Here is a 19,217-nt window from a genome sequence, read left to right on the forward strand (position 1 = left end):
AGGGTGCCGCACTGCTCCTTGAGTCTAATTGATCTTTATCTATGAGCTGGCCTTTATTGAGGTCAATGTTATTGTGTGCCGGATACTTTATTATCTAGTATACTGAGTAAATTGTCAGTATTGAGAGTTTGTTATTATATGTATTTATATCTGTATTTCTATGTAATATTGTGTTTATGATATGTGGGTTCTTTTGTATTTTTCTCGAATTATTGTAATTAAGATGTTTATTATATTGACAGTGTGAGGTTCTGAATTTGTTGTGGACCCGGGGTGGTGATAGGAGCAGACACAGAAGCAGACTTAAATGAAAAAGTGGAGTTTTTAATAAGTGACTTAGAAGACATGGGAATGACAAATAAAAAGTCCAGGTATAGCACTAAAGTGCACTTGATAACTGTAGTGGGGGGTTAATAAGGAAATGTCCAGATAGTGACAAGCAGGAACAGTCCAGTATACAAGTATTGTGAGCTGAAAACAGAATGGAGGTATGATGAGCTGTAACTGAATGCAGGTTTGATGAGCTGTAACTGAATGCAGGTTTGGTGAGCTGTAACTGATGCAGGCAGAGGTAGTGAAGTCCAGCTGGGAGTGAAATGAAGCAAGGTGCAGGGAAACAGCAGGTTCAGGTACTCAGGCAGGTGAGAAAGTATATGGAGGGTGCAGGGTAAGTCCAGCAGGTTGGAGCAGGCAAGGTTCAGGCTAGAAGCGTATTACAAGCAGGCAGGCAGGCACAGGTACTCTCTCTCAGCCGCAGCTGAGAAACACGTTGCACTGGCAAAGGAAGGAAGGCTCTGGACCTTCCTAAATACTCAGTGCCGCGCTGTGACTGGCTGGAATGAGCACATGACCTACCAGGATTGGACAGCTGGAATCACACGGCCGCAGGCAAGATGGCGGCGCCCATGCCAACGGAACGGAAACACCGCCAGACCTCACCAGGCCTAGTGACAATGTGCCCGCACAGAACCACGTGCAGCCAATGCCCCTCGCCAAACACCAGCACGGCTGCCAGAGACCCCCCACCATAACGACCTCACAGGTAATACCCGGTGACTACCATGCTGAGAAACCCTGGCCGTGACAGACAGCACTGTCTGATTCCTTCCTCTTCCTCCTCCCCCTCCCTCATATTTCCCCTTTTTTTCTGTATTTTTTCCCTTCCCTTTCCATGTTGTTGTTAATGGAACAAAACTTAATACAAACTATTGAAGATAAAAAAAATAATTAGCATTGGGTTACACACTAGCACCATGCCATTCCAGCTGGTTTCATAAGTTTTATAGTGATCATAAGGTTTCCCATGAGAACATTTCTGTCACTATGACTCTCACCACAACCCTGAGGTATCACAAGACACCTGAGACAATGGCTACAGTAATACAAGATAAAGTAACAAGCTTCAAAAATTTAGTTGTTGTTTTCTGTGTTCCAGTTTTCATGAGATTGTGGAAGATTATGGTTTTAGAGCTTGGTTTTATGTATTCTCTTCTTTAACTAGCTAAATGATTAAATTCCAGTTTACCGTCTGTGACTGACAAGCCAGCATCAATTTACAAAAATATTAATTAGGCAATTCAGTTGCAGATCAGATTTGTAGCCTAGATTTATGTATTGGCATAACAGAGCCTGGTCTACCTGGGACAATGCAGACTCATAAATAATACAAACTTCCCCAAATGGTAGTCCAACAATGATATTGTGTTATGAAGACAATAAAAGGGAAGTTCCGTTCAGTTTAACTGACAATGATGAACAGAAGATGATTGAAGTGGAGCACAGACATGCATAAATGAAGATGAGCAAGAAACCATATATGGGATTATATTTATGTTTTAATCGCTACTCAGATTTTAGGTATGTTCTGCTAAGGTATGTGGTTATTTCTTATGTTTTTGTTACAGCTCAGATTTTAGCTTTAGTTATAGTAAAGCCAGGTACACATTAAAAGATATGCATATTATACAATATATCGTTCGGACAGGGATTGGAGGGATATATCATGTGGATCGTATAGTGTGTATGCTCTGTTGCATGTACCCACAAGCCATTCATGGCATCTTCCAATCTGCTGTGCTGCAAAACAGATGGGACATTGCAATAAATGGCGCTATGCTGCTAAATGCAGTTTAGAACAATATATTGCACGGTCCTACACAGGATTGTGTAGTATGTATGGCCAGCACAATGTTTCGTTTCATTGCGTCGTGCCATCGCTGGGTACTCCCATCGTTTAGTGTATACCCAGCTTAAGAGCTGCAACAAGTTGTCCTAAAACTATCATTGGTTTGCATGTCCTTCATATATACTACAATGTAGTAATCATAGTTCTTTTATTTATAGCTATTGTTTTATTGTAAAATGCATCAAAAAATGACATTTAAAGATATTTGATATTTAAAAATTTTACTGCTGATTTTATTTCCCAGACCTGAAGTTTGGGAGGGGTCCCTTCATTTCAGGAGTCTCTGGGATGTACCAGGAGATTAGACCATACTTGTCTACAATACTGGAATGGCCAGGAGGCTTCCTAAACTCACGTGGCGTGGCCGGCCATTTGGCAAGAAGTAAAAGTCTCCAGGAGGCTGGGGCCACCTGGCCATGGCCGCCCATTTCTCCAGTGAAGTGGGCAGCACAGGCGGTTGATGTGCAATTCATGTCATATGGTGTCATTGTGGCTCCACTCCTCGCTTTGCAATGTCAGTATTTGTGGCATTGCATTGCAGGGGGCGAAGCAACAATGGCACAATAACAGCATCATGCCCTTAGACCCTCCCACCCCCGCAGGGCCGACCTGGATGCCCTCTCCTGGAGGAGGCAGACAAAAGGTCAGCAAGTATGGATTAGACAACTCTGTTGTACAAATGTAAAAAAGTATAGATTCATGAGAATGTTGATAAATGAAGAGCCAGTGTCATCACAGATACTGTATTATGTAGATGGATTTGATGCAATTAAACACATTGATTGCATGCTTACATGAACACAAGTTTTTATACAATATCCATTTGTTGTATGATTTGAGTACAATATAAAATTACCTCAATTTATTTGAATAATAAATTAAACATAGAATTTCAGTTTCTTAAATAATGAAGAGTTACAAAAATAATCTCCAGTCATTAAAAATTTGTATTACTTAGTGCAAACAATATATGACCAGTGTTGGACTATTGAAATTAAAGAAGGTTCAGAAAACATCAAAGTAAATTACAATAGCATAAATCTGCTGCTCTGATTTGTACAGTTGCCCCTAAATTTACATTTATTTGTTCGGAAGTCAGAGGGTAAGAATAATGCACAGTATGTCTGTATTTCTCCTTGTGGCCTGCAACTATTTACTGCACAGACATAAGAAAACAGGTCACACCACTGCAGCCACCTTGCTTTTTTATTTTACGTTTACATTGAAAATTTTAATGTTGTAAAGTGTTATCTTTTGGAGTAATTCCACAAAAATAAAAGTATTATTTCCATTTTCATGTATTGCTTATAACTTTTCTGTTTTCACTCACACTAATTTTACTTAATTTTATACCAAATATTTCTTAAATGTACCAACTTTGATCTCAATATCAATCCCAAATTCATCTTAAGATAATAACACTGATTATTCATTATAAAGGAATTCAAACCATATAAAATTAGTGGATTTACTAATTTTTTTAAACTTAAAGCGAATGTGATTTAAAATTCTCATGTAACAAAACATGTAAACGTGTGTACCATCTGTCCTTATAAAATAGTATGGCTAATTTATAATTTAGCAGAAAATGTACTGTTAATATATTATGCCACTTTTTGTTCTTACCCAGTTTAGCTTCTTATAAACATTTGAATATACCCCATACTTATCACTTTCCCCACAGCCCACTCCCCATGAAACTGTTCCTGCCAGGTACCAGCTATTTCTCTGCTGGCTGAAAGTGACCATTGGCCCCCCAGAGTCACCGGAGCAGGCATCTTTCCCTCCTGGAAAAAAGCAGAGAGCATGCATATATATATATATATATATATATATATATATATATATATACTGTATGTACATTACTGCCTTGTAAAGTAACTATTTGAAACACAGATCCAAAAAATATGTTCTGAACATATTTTCAAAATAGAGTTACAATATATACATAAAATCACATTCTGTTATCTATTCATAGCTAATTATTTTTGGTTCCTGTTGAAAATGATAAGTTGCAACCATATTATTATTGATTTGGCTAACAAAATGGCTGTCTTTACTGTTAAAAGTTGAATGATGTTTATTTAATCATAAAAATAACAAGACAAAGCATCCATCTTTCTTAGGGGTCCATTCATTATGTTAATTATTGGAGGCTGGGCGGCCCCTGATAAGTAAGTATTCAACTTCCTGCGAGTATCAGCACTGGATACAAGTTCACCGGAGCAATTAAACATTGCTCAGTGCCAGGGACATAGCTAGGGTAGTGCAGCTGGTGCCATCACACTGGGCACCACAGGTCAGGGGCGCTGTTTGGGCCTGTCAAATTTCTGTTTATTATCATTCTTGCTTGTAGCTTCCGCTTATTTCATCCCCAGCATCTCCTGGTCTCTCCTATCTCTTCCCTGGTCCTTCCCAATGAGGCCATGGCCCTTTTTTGGGTGCATTATGTCCCTTTGAAAAATGAGGGGAGCGCCAATGCTTTTTCTGGCACAGGGCACCAAAAAGTCTAGTTACGGCTCTGCTCAGTGCAGAGACAGCTGATCAGAAAAGCGATTCTCTTCACTGCTCCTTTTGAAGCAGTAAAAGTTAGCACTGCCGAGTCTACTTCAGCAGTGCTACTGCGCCTGTGTGAACTGAGCTTCACGCAGGTGCACAAAGCCTTGCCATCCGGCGGAAGGTGCCAACCAGGAGTGGATGTATCCGAAAGGATCCGTCTTTGCAACCCAGGACTCCATCCCATACACTGCTCCATCCTGCATCTGGCAAACCCCATGTGAGTCCCTACTAGTGCATGGGGACTGCAGGACAGATTGGGGCTGAAAGGTAAGCAGGAGATATCAATGATATCTCTTGCATTGCCTTTATAATGAATAGCCCAGTCCTTAACTTCTTCAACAGTAGGTGAAAATGTTAATCTTCACCCACTTTTATAGAAATTAAGTGATGATGAATGGAGAAAATATAGATGTGCTGACAAGACTGCTACTGTGCATTTAGCAAGCTAATACATTTATTAAAATATTTTCTGTACATAACCCAAAAAGAGTATATATGCCAACTGTAAACAAATTATATATCCATAATATATCACAAATACTCTAACAATCACAGTTTTTTCACAAAAACTGCTAGATAAGATAATACATCAATTAAAAAACAGAAATTGTTATGGTCTCTTAGTAAAGTCCATATGTTGTATATGTTAACGTAGAAGCTGCATAAACAGTGAATTGAAGACAGTTTAGCAGTAATGCAAAAGCATTTTTAGTAGATAATTTAGAAGAGGGCTGTAGATATGAGACTGGCGGAATCCCTGCAAGGGATTTAACATAGGCGTCAAAATACCAACGCCTATGTTAATCCCGATGCCGGAACACAGAGGACGCCAGGCTGAACAAAGGTAAGTCCGGGGCGCCCTTAGCTGCGAGGGGGGGAGGGTTACAATTATGGGTTAAGGGTTAGGTTTGGGGGGGATTAAGGTGAGGCACCTCAGCGGGGAGAGTTAGGCACCACTGGGGGGAGGTTAGGTTTGGGCACCACCCCGGGAGGGTTAGGTTTAAGGTGCAGGGAGGGGGGGTTAGGTTTAGGCACCCCTGGGGGGAGGTTAGAGTTAGACACTAGGGGGCAGGTTAGGGTGAGGCACCACTAAGGGAGGGTTAGGATTAGGGGTGGATTAGGATACTTACCTGCCCCAGTTGGGTTCTCCTCCTGTCGGGCATTCGCTGTCGGGATTTGAACCAGCATTTCAATCCCATTCCATTTAAGGGTACATCTGTAGTACCCTGGATACATGTATAGATACAATGTTCTCTGTATTATATGGCAGTGACTGCAATATTCTCAGTATTAAATGGTGGTCTCTGCTATGTTCTCTGCATTATTAAATAGTGGTCTCTCATGCTCCATGTATTATATAGTGGCCACTGCTATGTTCTCTGCATTATATGGTGGTCATTGCGATGTTCACTATATTATATGGTGGACAATACAATGCTCTCTGCATTATCAGGCCATCACTATGAAGTTCTTTGCATTATATGATGGTCACTGTGATGCTCTCTGCATAATGTTGTGGTTATTGTTATGATCTCTGAATAATATGGTGGTAACTGTAATATTCTTTGTATTATATGGCTGTCATTGCAAGGTTCTCTGAACTATATGGCAGTCACTGTGATGTACTCTGCATCATATGGTGGTCAACGTAATATTCTCTGCATTATATAGTGGTCACTGATGCTCTCTGCAGTACAGTATATGGCAGTTACTGTGATGATTTGCTATAGGTGAGGTAGTGTAGTACAGGCAGCAATACTAGCCATTGAGATTTGAGGCAGTTGAAACTGCATGCTCCGCTGAAAAGCGTAGATAGCCAGAACCACAGAAAAAATTCAGCAGGCACTGGCATTTTAATCTAACTAGACTAAAAAGTTTTTTCCCCTCACCCTACATACATTTCAGTCCTTACAATGTTGACAGCTGTAACCAAGCTAGCCAAGGATGATTACTATCTACAGGTGGAGGAAGAGGGTGGGAGGGGTTTTTTGAGCCAAGTCTTTGCCCTGTGTGACAGAAAGACCAGCTTCACCCATGCCTGAACCTTGCTATCTGCTCCATTCCCATGCTACCTGATAGAGAGGGCTGCTGCTATGGATTGGAAATTAATTGTGCTGCTGACTGGCTGTCAGAGTTGAATGACTTCTGCTGACTCCTCCCCTTGCTGGACCCTAAGTGCTCTCTGGGTCCTGCACTATGCCTGGGCCCTGGTCACTTTGCTTTACTGGCATAAAAGTGCTGGCAGCTGCCTCAGTCCCTGATCTCTTGCCATCGGTGATCAGGGCCATCTCTGCAAGAACTGCGGACACAAAAGCTGTCTCCAATGCTGTCTCTGCTTTCTGGTGGCTGCCCTGAGTGACTAGTGGTGCGCTATCACTCAACATGGGTGGATGCTGTTCTGACCAGCTGTTGAGTCCTTCTTCACTTCCTACACTGAGCTACCTTACACAGCTTCCCTGCTCCACATAGACCCACTACATATCATGATCGATATACAATGCAAGGACCATTTTACTCATTCATATTCAATATAGGGCACAGTCTACTGACCAGTATAGAATACAAGGACCATTGTTGTGACTAATATATAATGCAGGGACCATTCTAGTGACTGATACATAATACAGGAACAATTCTAGTAACAGGTATATAATACAGGGATTATTCTAGTGACTGGGATATAATACAGGAACTTTTCTAGTGGCTGATAATTTTATAAAAAGTATGCTTAATAAATGTGGTTAATAGCCCCATTCTATACTGTATGTAAAAAGAATGAATAAAAACATTACTAACATAAATTAATGTATTTTACTACTTGTTAGTAAACGATGGGCAATACCATCCAACTAAAATGAAAATGCAGCAGGACCTGCATTCATCATACTCCGCACCTTTGCTTAGATAGCCACTTAAAGCAATTATTTTTCTTCACTCCTGCTGCTCACATTGCCTTGCAATGGACTCTGGACCTCATTCAGAGCCGCTCGCAAGATGCGATCGCTCGCTTGCAAAAAGGGTCTGGGTATGCAAATCAAGCGCTCACTCTTTGCGCTGTAAGGACGCCCTCTATGTCTTAGTGAGCAGTTAGCGTACGCTGGACTATAAAACCTCCCACCTGTCACTCGCAGCACACCTCATCTCCGGGAAGTGTCTGATTAATCCTAAACATCGAGGGCCATCGGAACTGCTCGCAGCGCTTGGGGTTTGATCTAAGCTACCCCAAGCACTGCGAGCAGTTCTGGCTAAAATTCAACTAAGTTACGTGTGCAATGATGCTACTTTGCTAATTATGCACGCCCATTAAATGCTGTTCTGACGGTCAGACACGCCTGCGTTCGCACAACCACTCCCCCATTCACAAGCACCTTCCCCTGTTACCACCCACAAACGGTGGAATCTGTCACTCAAAGTAGCGGCCCGACTGCGGGCTACGGGTGAGCACTTTCCCATCGCACTGACTGGTTCGCACATGCACATTGCGAATCATAAGCATGCGCAGATTGCGAAAAATCACGAGCACAGCATAGCGTCTGGGTCTGAATCAGGCCCTCTGTCAGCAGCTGTTCCAGGAACCCTCATCTTTCTCCATGTACCTGGGTGCCTTGTCCATCCAATCCTTGATTGGGACTTCTGTTCCCACACTTTGAACTCATGATAGTCAATACACAGAGCCGTAACTAGACTTTTTGGTGCCCTGTGCCAGAGAGAGCATCGGCGCCCCCCTCCCCCCTCCCATTTTTTAAATAGTGACATAAGATAATGCACCTGAAAAAGGGTCATGGCCCCATGGGGAAGGGCCAGGGAAGAGATAGGGGAGGCCAGGAGATGCTGGAGATAAAAGAAGAGGAAGCTACAAGTGAGAATGATAATAAATGGGAAAATTGACAGGCCCAAACAGCGCCCCCTGCCCTGTGGTGCCCTGTGCCATGGCACTGGTCGCACTACCCTAGTTACGGCCCTGTCAATACAATTGCGGTCAATGCCATGATTTAGTGTGTGAATATTCTGCTAATAGACTGCTAAGGAAAATATGCGAATTTGGGACAAAATCAGGGATAATTTCATATGCTGTTGCTGGCATTCCAACACCATCGTCATGGCACATTGCGAACTCCGCCTGCTATTGAATTGACATCATAATGAAATTATGTTCCACACTTCCCCAGGTGACCTACTGCTGACCACTTTTTGAAGTCTCACATGTTAGCTGCTGCAGTTCTTGCAAACTTTCTACACCCAGGGCCACTGTTTGAATCACCTAAAGTCTCTCCTACATTTTGTTAGAAAAAGGGTGCCCTGGGCTCAGAAATGTATAGGTACGGCTATGTATATGACAGCGCAACTATAACAAGTCAAAGGACATAGCCCTGCTGAAGAGCCAGATCCAATTCCAGGACCTCGGATAAGTTGCTTATATTTACAAGTCCCTGCTAAACTATTTTAAGTTGGTGAATGAGTAAAATGTATTTCGCACTTTCATTGCTGCTGCCATTGTAAGATGTGCAAAAGCTGCTTTTTAACTCTTGCTTGACTGTGGCCTATCATTTCTCATTTGAGGTTTTTTCATTAATTGATATTTGCAGTTCCATAGCCTTTAAACTTATCAATGAAAACCGTACATGTTCTGCAGCTTCATAGCCTATGAGTATAGTGCAGATAATGGTCCTGCAGGAACCATTCTGCGCATATGCAGAATGGGTCCTGCGTGATCACTCACAGTCCCCTCCTAGCCGCAGCATGATTGACATGCTGTGGTGATGCGTGGCAGAATGGGGGTGGTGACCAAGACCATTGTACAAAATGAGGGCGTGTTGCCCCTGTTTTGTAAGCGTGGCAAGCCCAGGGTCTGTGTCGCTGGATGAAGACTTCATGGACCTGGCAGAGGGATTCCGACAGTAAGCCTCGGTTTACACACCCTGGCCATCACAACTGATTATGGTGATCCGACGCTGCACTGGAATCACAGATGCATGCAAGATGTGTCTATTTCCTGCTGAATTTTCATTTTAGTTGGATGGTATTGCCCATCGTTCACTAACAAGTAGTAGAATACATTATTTTATGTTATGTTTGTAATGTTTTTATTCATTCTTTTTACATATAAAATGGGGCTATTAACCACATTTTTTTAAGCATACTTTTAATAAATTATCAGCCAATAGAATGCTTCCTGTATTATATACCAGTGACTAGAATAGTTCCTATATTACATACCTGTTACTAGAATTGTGCCTGTATTATATACCTGTTACTAGAATTGTGCCTGTATTATGTATCGGTCACTAGAATGGTCTCTGCATTATATATTGGTCACTACAATGGTCCTTGTATTCTATACTGGTCAGTAGACTGTGCCCTATATTGAATATCAATGACTATCGATCATGACAATGGTCTCTGTATTGTAGATTGCTCACAAGAATGGTCCCTGTATTGTAGATCCATAACTAGATCCCTGTGTGCATTTTACAGGGATCACTAGAATGGTGTCTGCTTTATTAGATAGGGCTGGTTGGTGTATTTGGTTATAGCTCTTTGACTAAACAATTTTTCATATATTTCATTGGCTATTTAAAGCACACCCACATTAGACAAACCACACCTACAGAGGTTATTATCATGTGTCTTTCCCCATTGCAATGAGCTGGTAGAAAAGCCATTTGGAGTTTAGGAGGCTATAATGAAAACAGGCGTCCCTTGTGTAATTTGGGAACTGGAATTATATCCACCGCAGACTCATAGTCTCTGTGTGGTGGCAGGACTTCAGCTGACTTCATTTATTGACATGTTCAGCAAACAGAGTATTGTGGAGGAAGTTTTGTTTCAGGAGTCTCAGTAACACAAACCGGCATAGACAAACAATTTTGCGAACAACTCTTATCCCAGGAGGTTATTTGTCTATTGACCCAGTCAAGGAGTGGGTGGTAATGTTACAATGGGAACATATGGACAAAAGTGGGGGTTACTTAAGTATGTAAAGTTTTTTTATAAACTTTTTCTTGTCTTAAATAAAAAAAAAAAGTCATGTTATTTTGAAAATAATAATCATTTAAGCGGTTAATAGACATGGATTCTAATCATTCATACCTTCTCTTAGTCCTGCGCAAATCATATCTTCAGTTATCACTTTGCCCATCTTCTTGTATACATCTTTGCACAAATCATGTGCCACCACAGGGATTTCAATCTAAAAATCCAAGAATTAAAAAAAAAAATTAATAATCACTTCCTAAAACTCTCTCAACAATACATCAGTGATTGTAAAAACTTTACCATTTGGCTACTTTTAATTTATTTTTTTTGTTAAAATGTGTAAGGACTTGTAAAATAGTTTAACAATTAGATTTATGTTAATGCATTTATGTTTTTCAGATTTTGACAACATAATCAAAACAACCAACACACAGAATACATGTAAAATAAATGTAAATAATATACTAACAAAAACTGTCCTTCCAGAAACCTCATTACATCCACTAACAACTAAGGGCTTCTATTATGGTGGAAACTGCCAAGCGTGTAGAGAAATTAAAGCAACAACCACTAAATGCACTAATTTCAAAGTGAATGGCAAAGAATAAGAACTTCATCAATTTACGACATGCCAAACAACAAATGTGGTAGCGTTAATAGAATGCAGTTGCAACCTTCTCTATACTGGAAGAATAAGCAGAGCACTGAAGACCAGCTTAAGTGAACATCTTAGAAACATTAAAAAAAGGGATTAACTACACATTCCTTATTCAACCATTTCAAAGAGAGGCGTAACTGTTTAACAAAAGAAATATTTTTTTTTTTAGGTAAATGGAGAAACAGGAATGAAGACTTGCCAGAGCTGAAATGCATTACCTTTATAAATGAAAGTCATTGATAACTTTGGGTCTAAATCAAGGCTTTGAATTAAAATGGTTCCTCTAATACCATAATTTGAAAGATTTTTGTATAGGTGTTCTTAAGAGGCTCTTTTTAATATGGTATGATTTCATATACTTATTTTATTTTCATAGACATGATTAGAGATGAGCGGTTCGGATTCTGTGGAATCCGAACCGCTCCGAACATTGGGGATCCGAGTCCACCCGAACCCTGTTCGGGTGTTCACCGCCTGACTCGGATCCCCGTTCGGGGCCGAACGGCGGCCGCCTGATGTCGGATTCTCACTAGAGAATCCGACATCAGGTCTCCTCGTGTGTAGGGCAGAGCGCAGTGATAGCGCTCTGCCCTACACAGACACAGACACACAGCCGCCAGCGGCAGCTGTGTGTTTGTTACAGCAGCCAATGAGAGTCACACAGACTCTCATTGGCTGCTGCACGGAGGGAGCCGGCTGGAGCTCACACATGAGCTCCGTCTTCCGGCTCCCTCCTCAGCGTGTGACAGAGCGGACGGCGCGGGAGCGGGGATACAGGTAAGTTTTTATTTTTTAATTTGTGCAAGGGCCGGGGGCGCTACTGGGGGGGGTCTGCTACTGGGGAGGGCTATACTACTGGAGGGGCCTGCTACTGGGGGGGCTATACTACTGGGGGGTCTGCTACTGGGGGGGCCATACTACTGAGGGGCCTGCTACTGGCGGGGGCCATACTACTGGGGGGGGGGCCTGCTACTGGGGCAGCCTACTACAGGGGGGGCCATAATACAGGGGGGGCCCATACTACAGGGGGGGCTACTACAGGGGCAGCCTACTACTGGGGGGGGCCTGCTACTGGGGCAGCCTACTACTGGGGGGGCCATACTACTGGGGGGGCCATACTACTGGGGGGCATACTACTGGGTGGCATGATAATGGGGGGCATACTACTGGGGGGGCCTGCTAATGGGGGGCATACTACTGGGTGGCATGCTAATGGGGGGCATACTACTGGGGGGGCCTGCTAATGGGGGGCATACTACTGGGGGGCATTCTACTGGGGGCACTGCATAGTGGACCCTACTACTAAAGGGACTGCATAGGGGGCACCACTGCTGGGGGACATTGTGTAAGGGACACCGCTACTGTGGGCATTGTGTAAAAGGGTCACTACTGTGGGCATTGTGTAAAAGGGGCACTACTGTGTGTCGTAACATAAATAAGAGACACTACTTTATGGTGTAATGTGAATCAGGCCCTATGTGCGGTGTAATGCGAATAAGATTGTGCACTGTGACTCCTAGGGCCGTAGCCCACTTTGTAAACAAGTACTGTGACTCTGCTGGCCGTACCCCACTGGGTGGGTGCACTACTTTTCATTTCTGCCACTGCTGTGTGGCAATGTGTCATAGATGTGCTTTATACTGTGGTGTCTGTGTCGTTGTGCCGCTGCTTTGTCGCTTAGTGTAACCAGTCGGCTCACTGCAACCTTTGGCCAATAATGTTGAAAACAATATTATAAGCTGTGATATGGTCTAAATTGACTGGAAATTAATGTTATTGAGGTTAATAATACTCTAGGAAGAAAAAAAAGACCAATTTATGTGATTTTAGCTTTTTTTGTCAATTATTGTAAAAAAATCCAAATCCAAATCCAAATCCAAAGCCAGTCACCGCAGTTTGGCAAATCCAAATCCAAATCCAAAGCCGGACGACGAATTAGAACCAAATCCAAATCCAAATCCGGCAAAAATGGTCCGGCGCACATCCCTAGACATGATATATATAATATGGAGAGGCGCACAAAATACAGTTGTTATTACCTATTACACTGCAACAAAGAAATACCTTGAAGGAGCAAGGTTATAGATAATGGTGAAATGTTTCTCTAATCACAATAATATACTGATGCCAAAGATGTAAGAAATGTATTCACCTAATACTTCTTACATCTTTGGCATAAGTATATTATCGTGATTAGAGAATCACTTCACCATTATCTATAACCTTGCCGCTTCAAGGTATTTCTTTGTTTTAGTGTAATAACATCTGTATTTTGTATTTGTGCACGCTCTCAGTGGCTATATAGATATATATATATATATTAGGGGTGTGCACCGGCCACTTTTCGTGTTTTGTGTTTTGGTTTTGGATCTGGATCTTTCTTCGTGTTTTGGATCTGGATTGGTTTTGCCAAAACCACCCTTCCGTGTTTTGGGTTCTGGGTTTTGTGTTTTGGATCTGTATTTTTTTGAAAAAAAGCATAAAAACAGCTAAAATCACAGAATTTGTAGGTTTTTCTGCTCCTATGCTATTATTAACCTCAATAACCTTAATTTCCACTCATTTCCAGTCTATTCTGAACACCTCACACCTCACAATAGTGTTTTTATGTCCAAAAGGTTGCACCGAGGTAGCTGGATGACTATGCTAAGCGACACGAGTGGGCGGCACAAACACGTGACCCATCTAGGAGTGACACTGCAGTGGCAGACAGGATGGCAGTTAGAAAAACTAGGCCCCAAACTGTACATAATGCAAAGAAAAAAAAGAGGTGCAAGATGGAATTGTCCTTGGGCCCTCCCACCCACCCTTATGTTGTATAAACAGGACATGCACACTTTAACAAACCAATCATTTCAGCGCCAGGGTCTGCCACACAACTGTGGCTGAAATGATTGGTTCGTTTGGGCCCCCACAAAACAAGCTGGCAATTAATGTGTCCCTGCACAAACTGGCTCTACGGAGGCAAGATGTCATCCTCATCCTCATCATCCACCGATTCCTCACCCTCTTCAGTGTGTACATCCTCATCCTCACAAAGTATTAACTCGTCCCCACTTGAATCCACCACCACAGGTCCCTCTGTACCTTCTGGAGGCTGGTCTCCCTGGAAGAGCTGATAATTCATTTTGATGAACATCATCTTCTCCACATTCTGTGGAAGCAACCTCCTACACCTTTCGCTGACAAGGTTCCCGGCTGCACTAAACACTCTTTCGGAGTACACACTGGAGGGGGGGCAACTCAGGTAAAATAGAGCCAGTTTGTACAGGCGCCTCCAAATTGCCTCTTTTTCCTGCCAGTACAGGTATGGACTGTCTGACATGCCTACTTGGATGCTGTCACCGATGTAATCCTCCACCATTCTGTCAATGGTGACAGTATCATATGCAGTGAGAGTAGACATGTCAGAAATTGTTGCCAGGTCCTTCAGTCCGGACCAGATGTCCAAACTTGGTCCTGCCTGCCCTGCATCACCGCCAGCGGGTTGCTTAGGATACCTAAGTTTTTTCCTGGCAGCCCCAGTTGCGGGAGAAAATGAAGAAGGAGCCGTTGACGTGTCACGTTCCGCTTCAGCTGACAGTGTGTTCACCAGCAGGTCTTTGCACCTCTGCAGGCTTGTGTCGGCTGGAAAGAGAGACACCACATAGGCTTTAAACCTAGGATCGAGCACGGTGGCCAAAATGTAGTGGTCTGATTTCAACAGATTGACCACCCTGGAATCCTGGCAAAGCAAATGAAGGGCTTCATCCACAAGTCCCACATGCCGAGCGGAATCGCTCCGTCTTAGCTCCTCCTTCACTTTCTCCAGCTGCTTCTGCAAAAGCCTGATGAGGGGAATGACCTGACTCAAGCTGGCAGTGTCTGAACTGACTTCACGTGTGGCAAGTCCGAAGGGCTGGAGAACCTTGCACAACACGGAAATCATTCTCCACTGCGCTTGAGTCAGGTGCATACCCCCTCCTTTGCCTATGTCATAGGTGGATGTATAGGCTTGTATGGCCTTTTGCTGCTCCTCCATCCTCTGAAGCATATAGAGGGTTGAGTTCCACCGCGTCACAACCTCTTGCTTCAGGTGATGGCGGGGCAGGGTCAAGAGTGTTTGCTGGCGCTCCAGTCTTCGGCACGCAGTCGCTGAATGGCGAAAGTGGCCAGAAATTTTTCGGGCCACCCAAAGCGTCTCCTGCATGCCCCTGTCGCTTTTCAGAAAATTCTGCACCACCAAGTTTATTGTGTGAGCAAAACATGGGACGTGCTGGAATTTGCCCAGATGTAATGCCCGCACAATATTGGTGGCGTTGTCAGATATCACAAATCCCCAGGAGAGTCTAAGTGGGGTAAGCCACTGGGCGATGATTTCCCTCAGTTTCTCTAAGAGGTTGTCGGCGGTGTGCCTCTTACTGAAACCGGTGATACACAGCGTAGCCTGCCTTGTAACGAGCTGGCGTTTCTGAGATGCTGCTACTGGTGACGCTGCTGCTGTTGCTGCGTAAGGTGATACATCTACCCAGTGGGCTGTCACAGTCATATAGTCCTTAGTCTGCCCTGTTCCACTTGTCCACATGTCCGTGGTTAAGTGGACATTGTGTACAACGGCATTTTTCAGGACACTGAGGACACTTTTTCTGACGTTTCTGTACAGTCTCGGTATCGCCTGCCTAGTGAAGTGGAATCTAGACGGGATTTGGAACCGGGGACACACTACCTCCATCAATTGTCTAAATCCCACTGCACTAATGGCGGATACCGGATGCACGTCTAACACCAACATAGCAGTCAAGGCCTCAGTTATACGTTTTGCTTCAGGATGACTGCTGTCGTACTTCATCCTCCTCGCTAAGGACTGTTGGAGGGTCAATTGTTTAGTAAAAGTAGTGGTGTTCCTACTTCCTCTCTGGGATGATGAACGACTCCCAGCAGCAGCAACAGCAGCAGCGGCAGCAGTAGGCGTAGCAATGCAGGATCCTCCGGAGGAATCCCGGATAGGAGAGTCAGTCATGCCAGTGACATGGCCTGCAGGACTACTTCCGATCCTGACTAAGGAGGAAGTTGACGAGGAGGGAGTTGACGGTGTGGTTTGCAGGCGCTTGGATACAACAGGACAACGGGATTTAGGTGTCCCTGGACTGCTTACGGTCTTAGCCAAAGTTTCTGAACTTGACAGTAACTTTTTATGAACACGCTGCAGGTGCCGTATAAGGGAGGATGTTCCTAGGTGGTTGACGTCCCTACCCCTACTTATTTCACCTTTACATATGGTACATATGGCAAGACAGTTGTTGTCCGGATTTGGATAGAAATATTGCCAGACCAAAGAGGTGGAATGTTTGGTCTTCTGCCCAGGCATGACCGTGATGGGCTTTTTCATCCCACGGACAACAACTGTCTCCCCCGGAGCCTGATTTAAACAAACCACATCACCATCAGAATCCTCCTCGCCAACTTCCTCCTCAGCGCCAGCTACACCAGTATCCTCATCCTGTTGTACTTCAACAGTGACATCTTCAATTTGCATATCAGCAAGTGGACTGTGGGTGCTCCTTTCAGCACTTGCAGGGGGCATGCAAATGGTGGAAAGAGCCACCTCTTCCCGTCCAGTGCTGGGAAGGTCAGGCATCGCAACCACCACCACACTTGGACTCTCCTTGGGGATTTGTGATATCTTCTTAGAAAGCACAGTTCTTCGCTGTGCTTTTGCCAGCTTAACTCTTTTGATTTTTTTAGTGGGAGGAGGGCTTCCATCGTCATGTGAAGCTGAACCACTAGTCATGAACATACTAGGGATCGACCTTAGCCGTTCCTTGCCACTCCGTGTCGTAAATGGCATATTGGCAAGTTTACGTTTCTCTTCAGCTGATTTAAATGTTTTTTTCAAGGTCATTTTCCTGAACTTTGTCATTTGGGATTGTATGTGCCCTCTACTATGACATTGGGCATCGGCCTTGGCAGACGACGTTGATGGCATGTTATCGTCTATGTCATGACTAGTGGCAGCAGCTTCAGCACTAGGAGGAAGTGGTTCTTGATCTTTCTCTATTTTATTTTTATCGGAGAAAGTTTGGTCCTCCATTTATGTTATATCGATTTGATATATACGTGCGGCTAAACACAGAAAATATATTTTTTTTTGGTTTGGACTGGAGTGTACTTTGGGGGTTACAGCACCCTTTAACGGTCAAGCCAGCCGGCCCTTTACTTATAACACAGGCGCACGCTTGGCACTACTTTGTTGATGCACGTGCGGCTACTGCGCACACAATTCACAAAAATAGAAAATAATTTTTTTTTTGGTTTGGACTGGAGTGTACTTTGGGGGTTACAGCACCCTTTAACGGTCAAGCCAGCCGGCCCTTTACTTATGACACAGGCGCACGCTTGGCACTACTTTGTTGATGCACGTGCGGCTACTGCGCACACAATTCACAAACACAGAAAATAATTTTTTTTTTGGTTTGGACTGGAGTGTTCTTTCGGGGGTTACAGCACCCTTAACGGTCAAGCCAGCCGGCCCTTTACTTATGACACAGGCGCACGCTTGGCACTACTTTGTTGATGCACGTGCGGCTACTGCGCACACAATTCACAAACACAGAAAATAATTTTTTTTATGGTTTGGACTGGAGTGTACTTTCGGGGGTTACAGCACCCTTAACGGTCAAGCCAGCCGGCCCTTTACTTATGACACAGGCGCACGCTTGGCACTACTTTGTTGATGCACGTGCGGCTACTGCGCACACAATTCACAAACACAGAAAATAATTTTTTTTTGGTTTGGACTGGAGTGTACTTTCGGGGGTTACAGCACCCTTTAACGGTCAAGCCAGCCGGCCCTTTACTTATGACACAGGCGCACGCTTGGCACTACTTTGTTGATGCACGTGCGGCTACTGCGCACACAATTCACAAACACAGAAAATAATTTTTTTTTTGGTTTGGACTGGAGTGTACTTTGTGGGTTACAGCACCCTTTAACGGTCAAGCCAGCCGGCCCTTTACTTATGACACAGGCGCACGCTTGGCACTACTTTGTTGATGCACGTGCGGCTACTGCGCACACAATTCACAAACACAGAAAATATTTTTTTTTTTGGTTTGGACTGGAGTGTACTTTGGGGGTTACAGCACCCTTTAACGGTCAAGCCAGCCGGCCCTTTACTTATGACACAGGCGCACACTTGGCACTACTTTGTTGATGCACGTGCGGCTACTGCGCACACAATTCACAAACACAGAAAATAATTTTTTTTTGGGTTTGGACTGGAGTGTACTTTGGGGGTTACAGCACCCTTTAACGGTCAAGCCAGCTGGCCCTTTACTTATGACACAGGCGAACGCTTGGCACTACTTTGTTGATGCACGTGCGGCTACTGCGCACACAATTCACAAACACAGAAAATAATTTTTTTTTTGGTTTGGACTGGAGTGTACTTTCGGGGGTTACAGCACCCTTAACGGTCAAGCCAGCCGGCCCTTTACTTATGACACAGGTGCACGCTTGGCACTACTTTGTTGATGCACGTGCGGCTACTGCGCACACAATTCACAAACACAGAAAATAATTTTTTTTTGGTTTGGACTGGAGTGTACTTTCTGGGGTTACAGCACCCTTTAACGGTCAAGCCAGCCGGCCCTTTACTTATGACACAGGCGCACGCTTGGCACTACTTTGTTGATGCACGTGCGGCTACTGCGCACACAATTCACAAACACAGAAAATAATTTTTTTTTTGGTTTGGACTGGAGTGTACTTTGGGGGTTACAGCACCCTTTAACGGTCAAGCCAGCCGGCCCTTTACTTATGACACAGGCGCACGCTTGGCACTACTTTGTTGATGCACG

General features: G+C 43.8%; 1 protein-coding gene across 1 annotated transcript in view; it reads right to left on the minus strand.

The window, feature by feature from the left end:
- Positions 1 to 3,781: 3,781 nt before the first annotated feature.
- The window catches only part of MASP1 (MBL associated serine protease 1), a 152,538-nt gene continuing 137,102 nt past the window's right edge, over positions 3,782 to 19,217 (minus strand). Inside the window, exons 15-16 of the mRNA XM_088444715.1 lie at positions 10,835 to 10,934; positions 3,782 to 3,972 (exon numbers count right to left, since the gene is read on the minus strand). Coding sequence (XP_088300841.1) covers positions 3,782 to 3,972; positions 10,835 to 10,934 — 291 coding nt within the window. The remainder of the gene's footprint in view (positions 3,973 to 10,834; positions 10,935 to 19,217) is intronic.

Source organism: Taudactylus pleione, unplaced genomic scaffold, assembly GCF_031769625.1.
Source record: "Taudactylus pleione unplaced genomic scaffold, aTauple2 ptg000372l, whole genome shotgun sequence".
In the NCBI taxonomy this organism is placed as follows: Eukaryota; Metazoa; Chordata; class Amphibia; order Anura; family Myobatrachidae; genus Taudactylus; species Taudactylus pleione.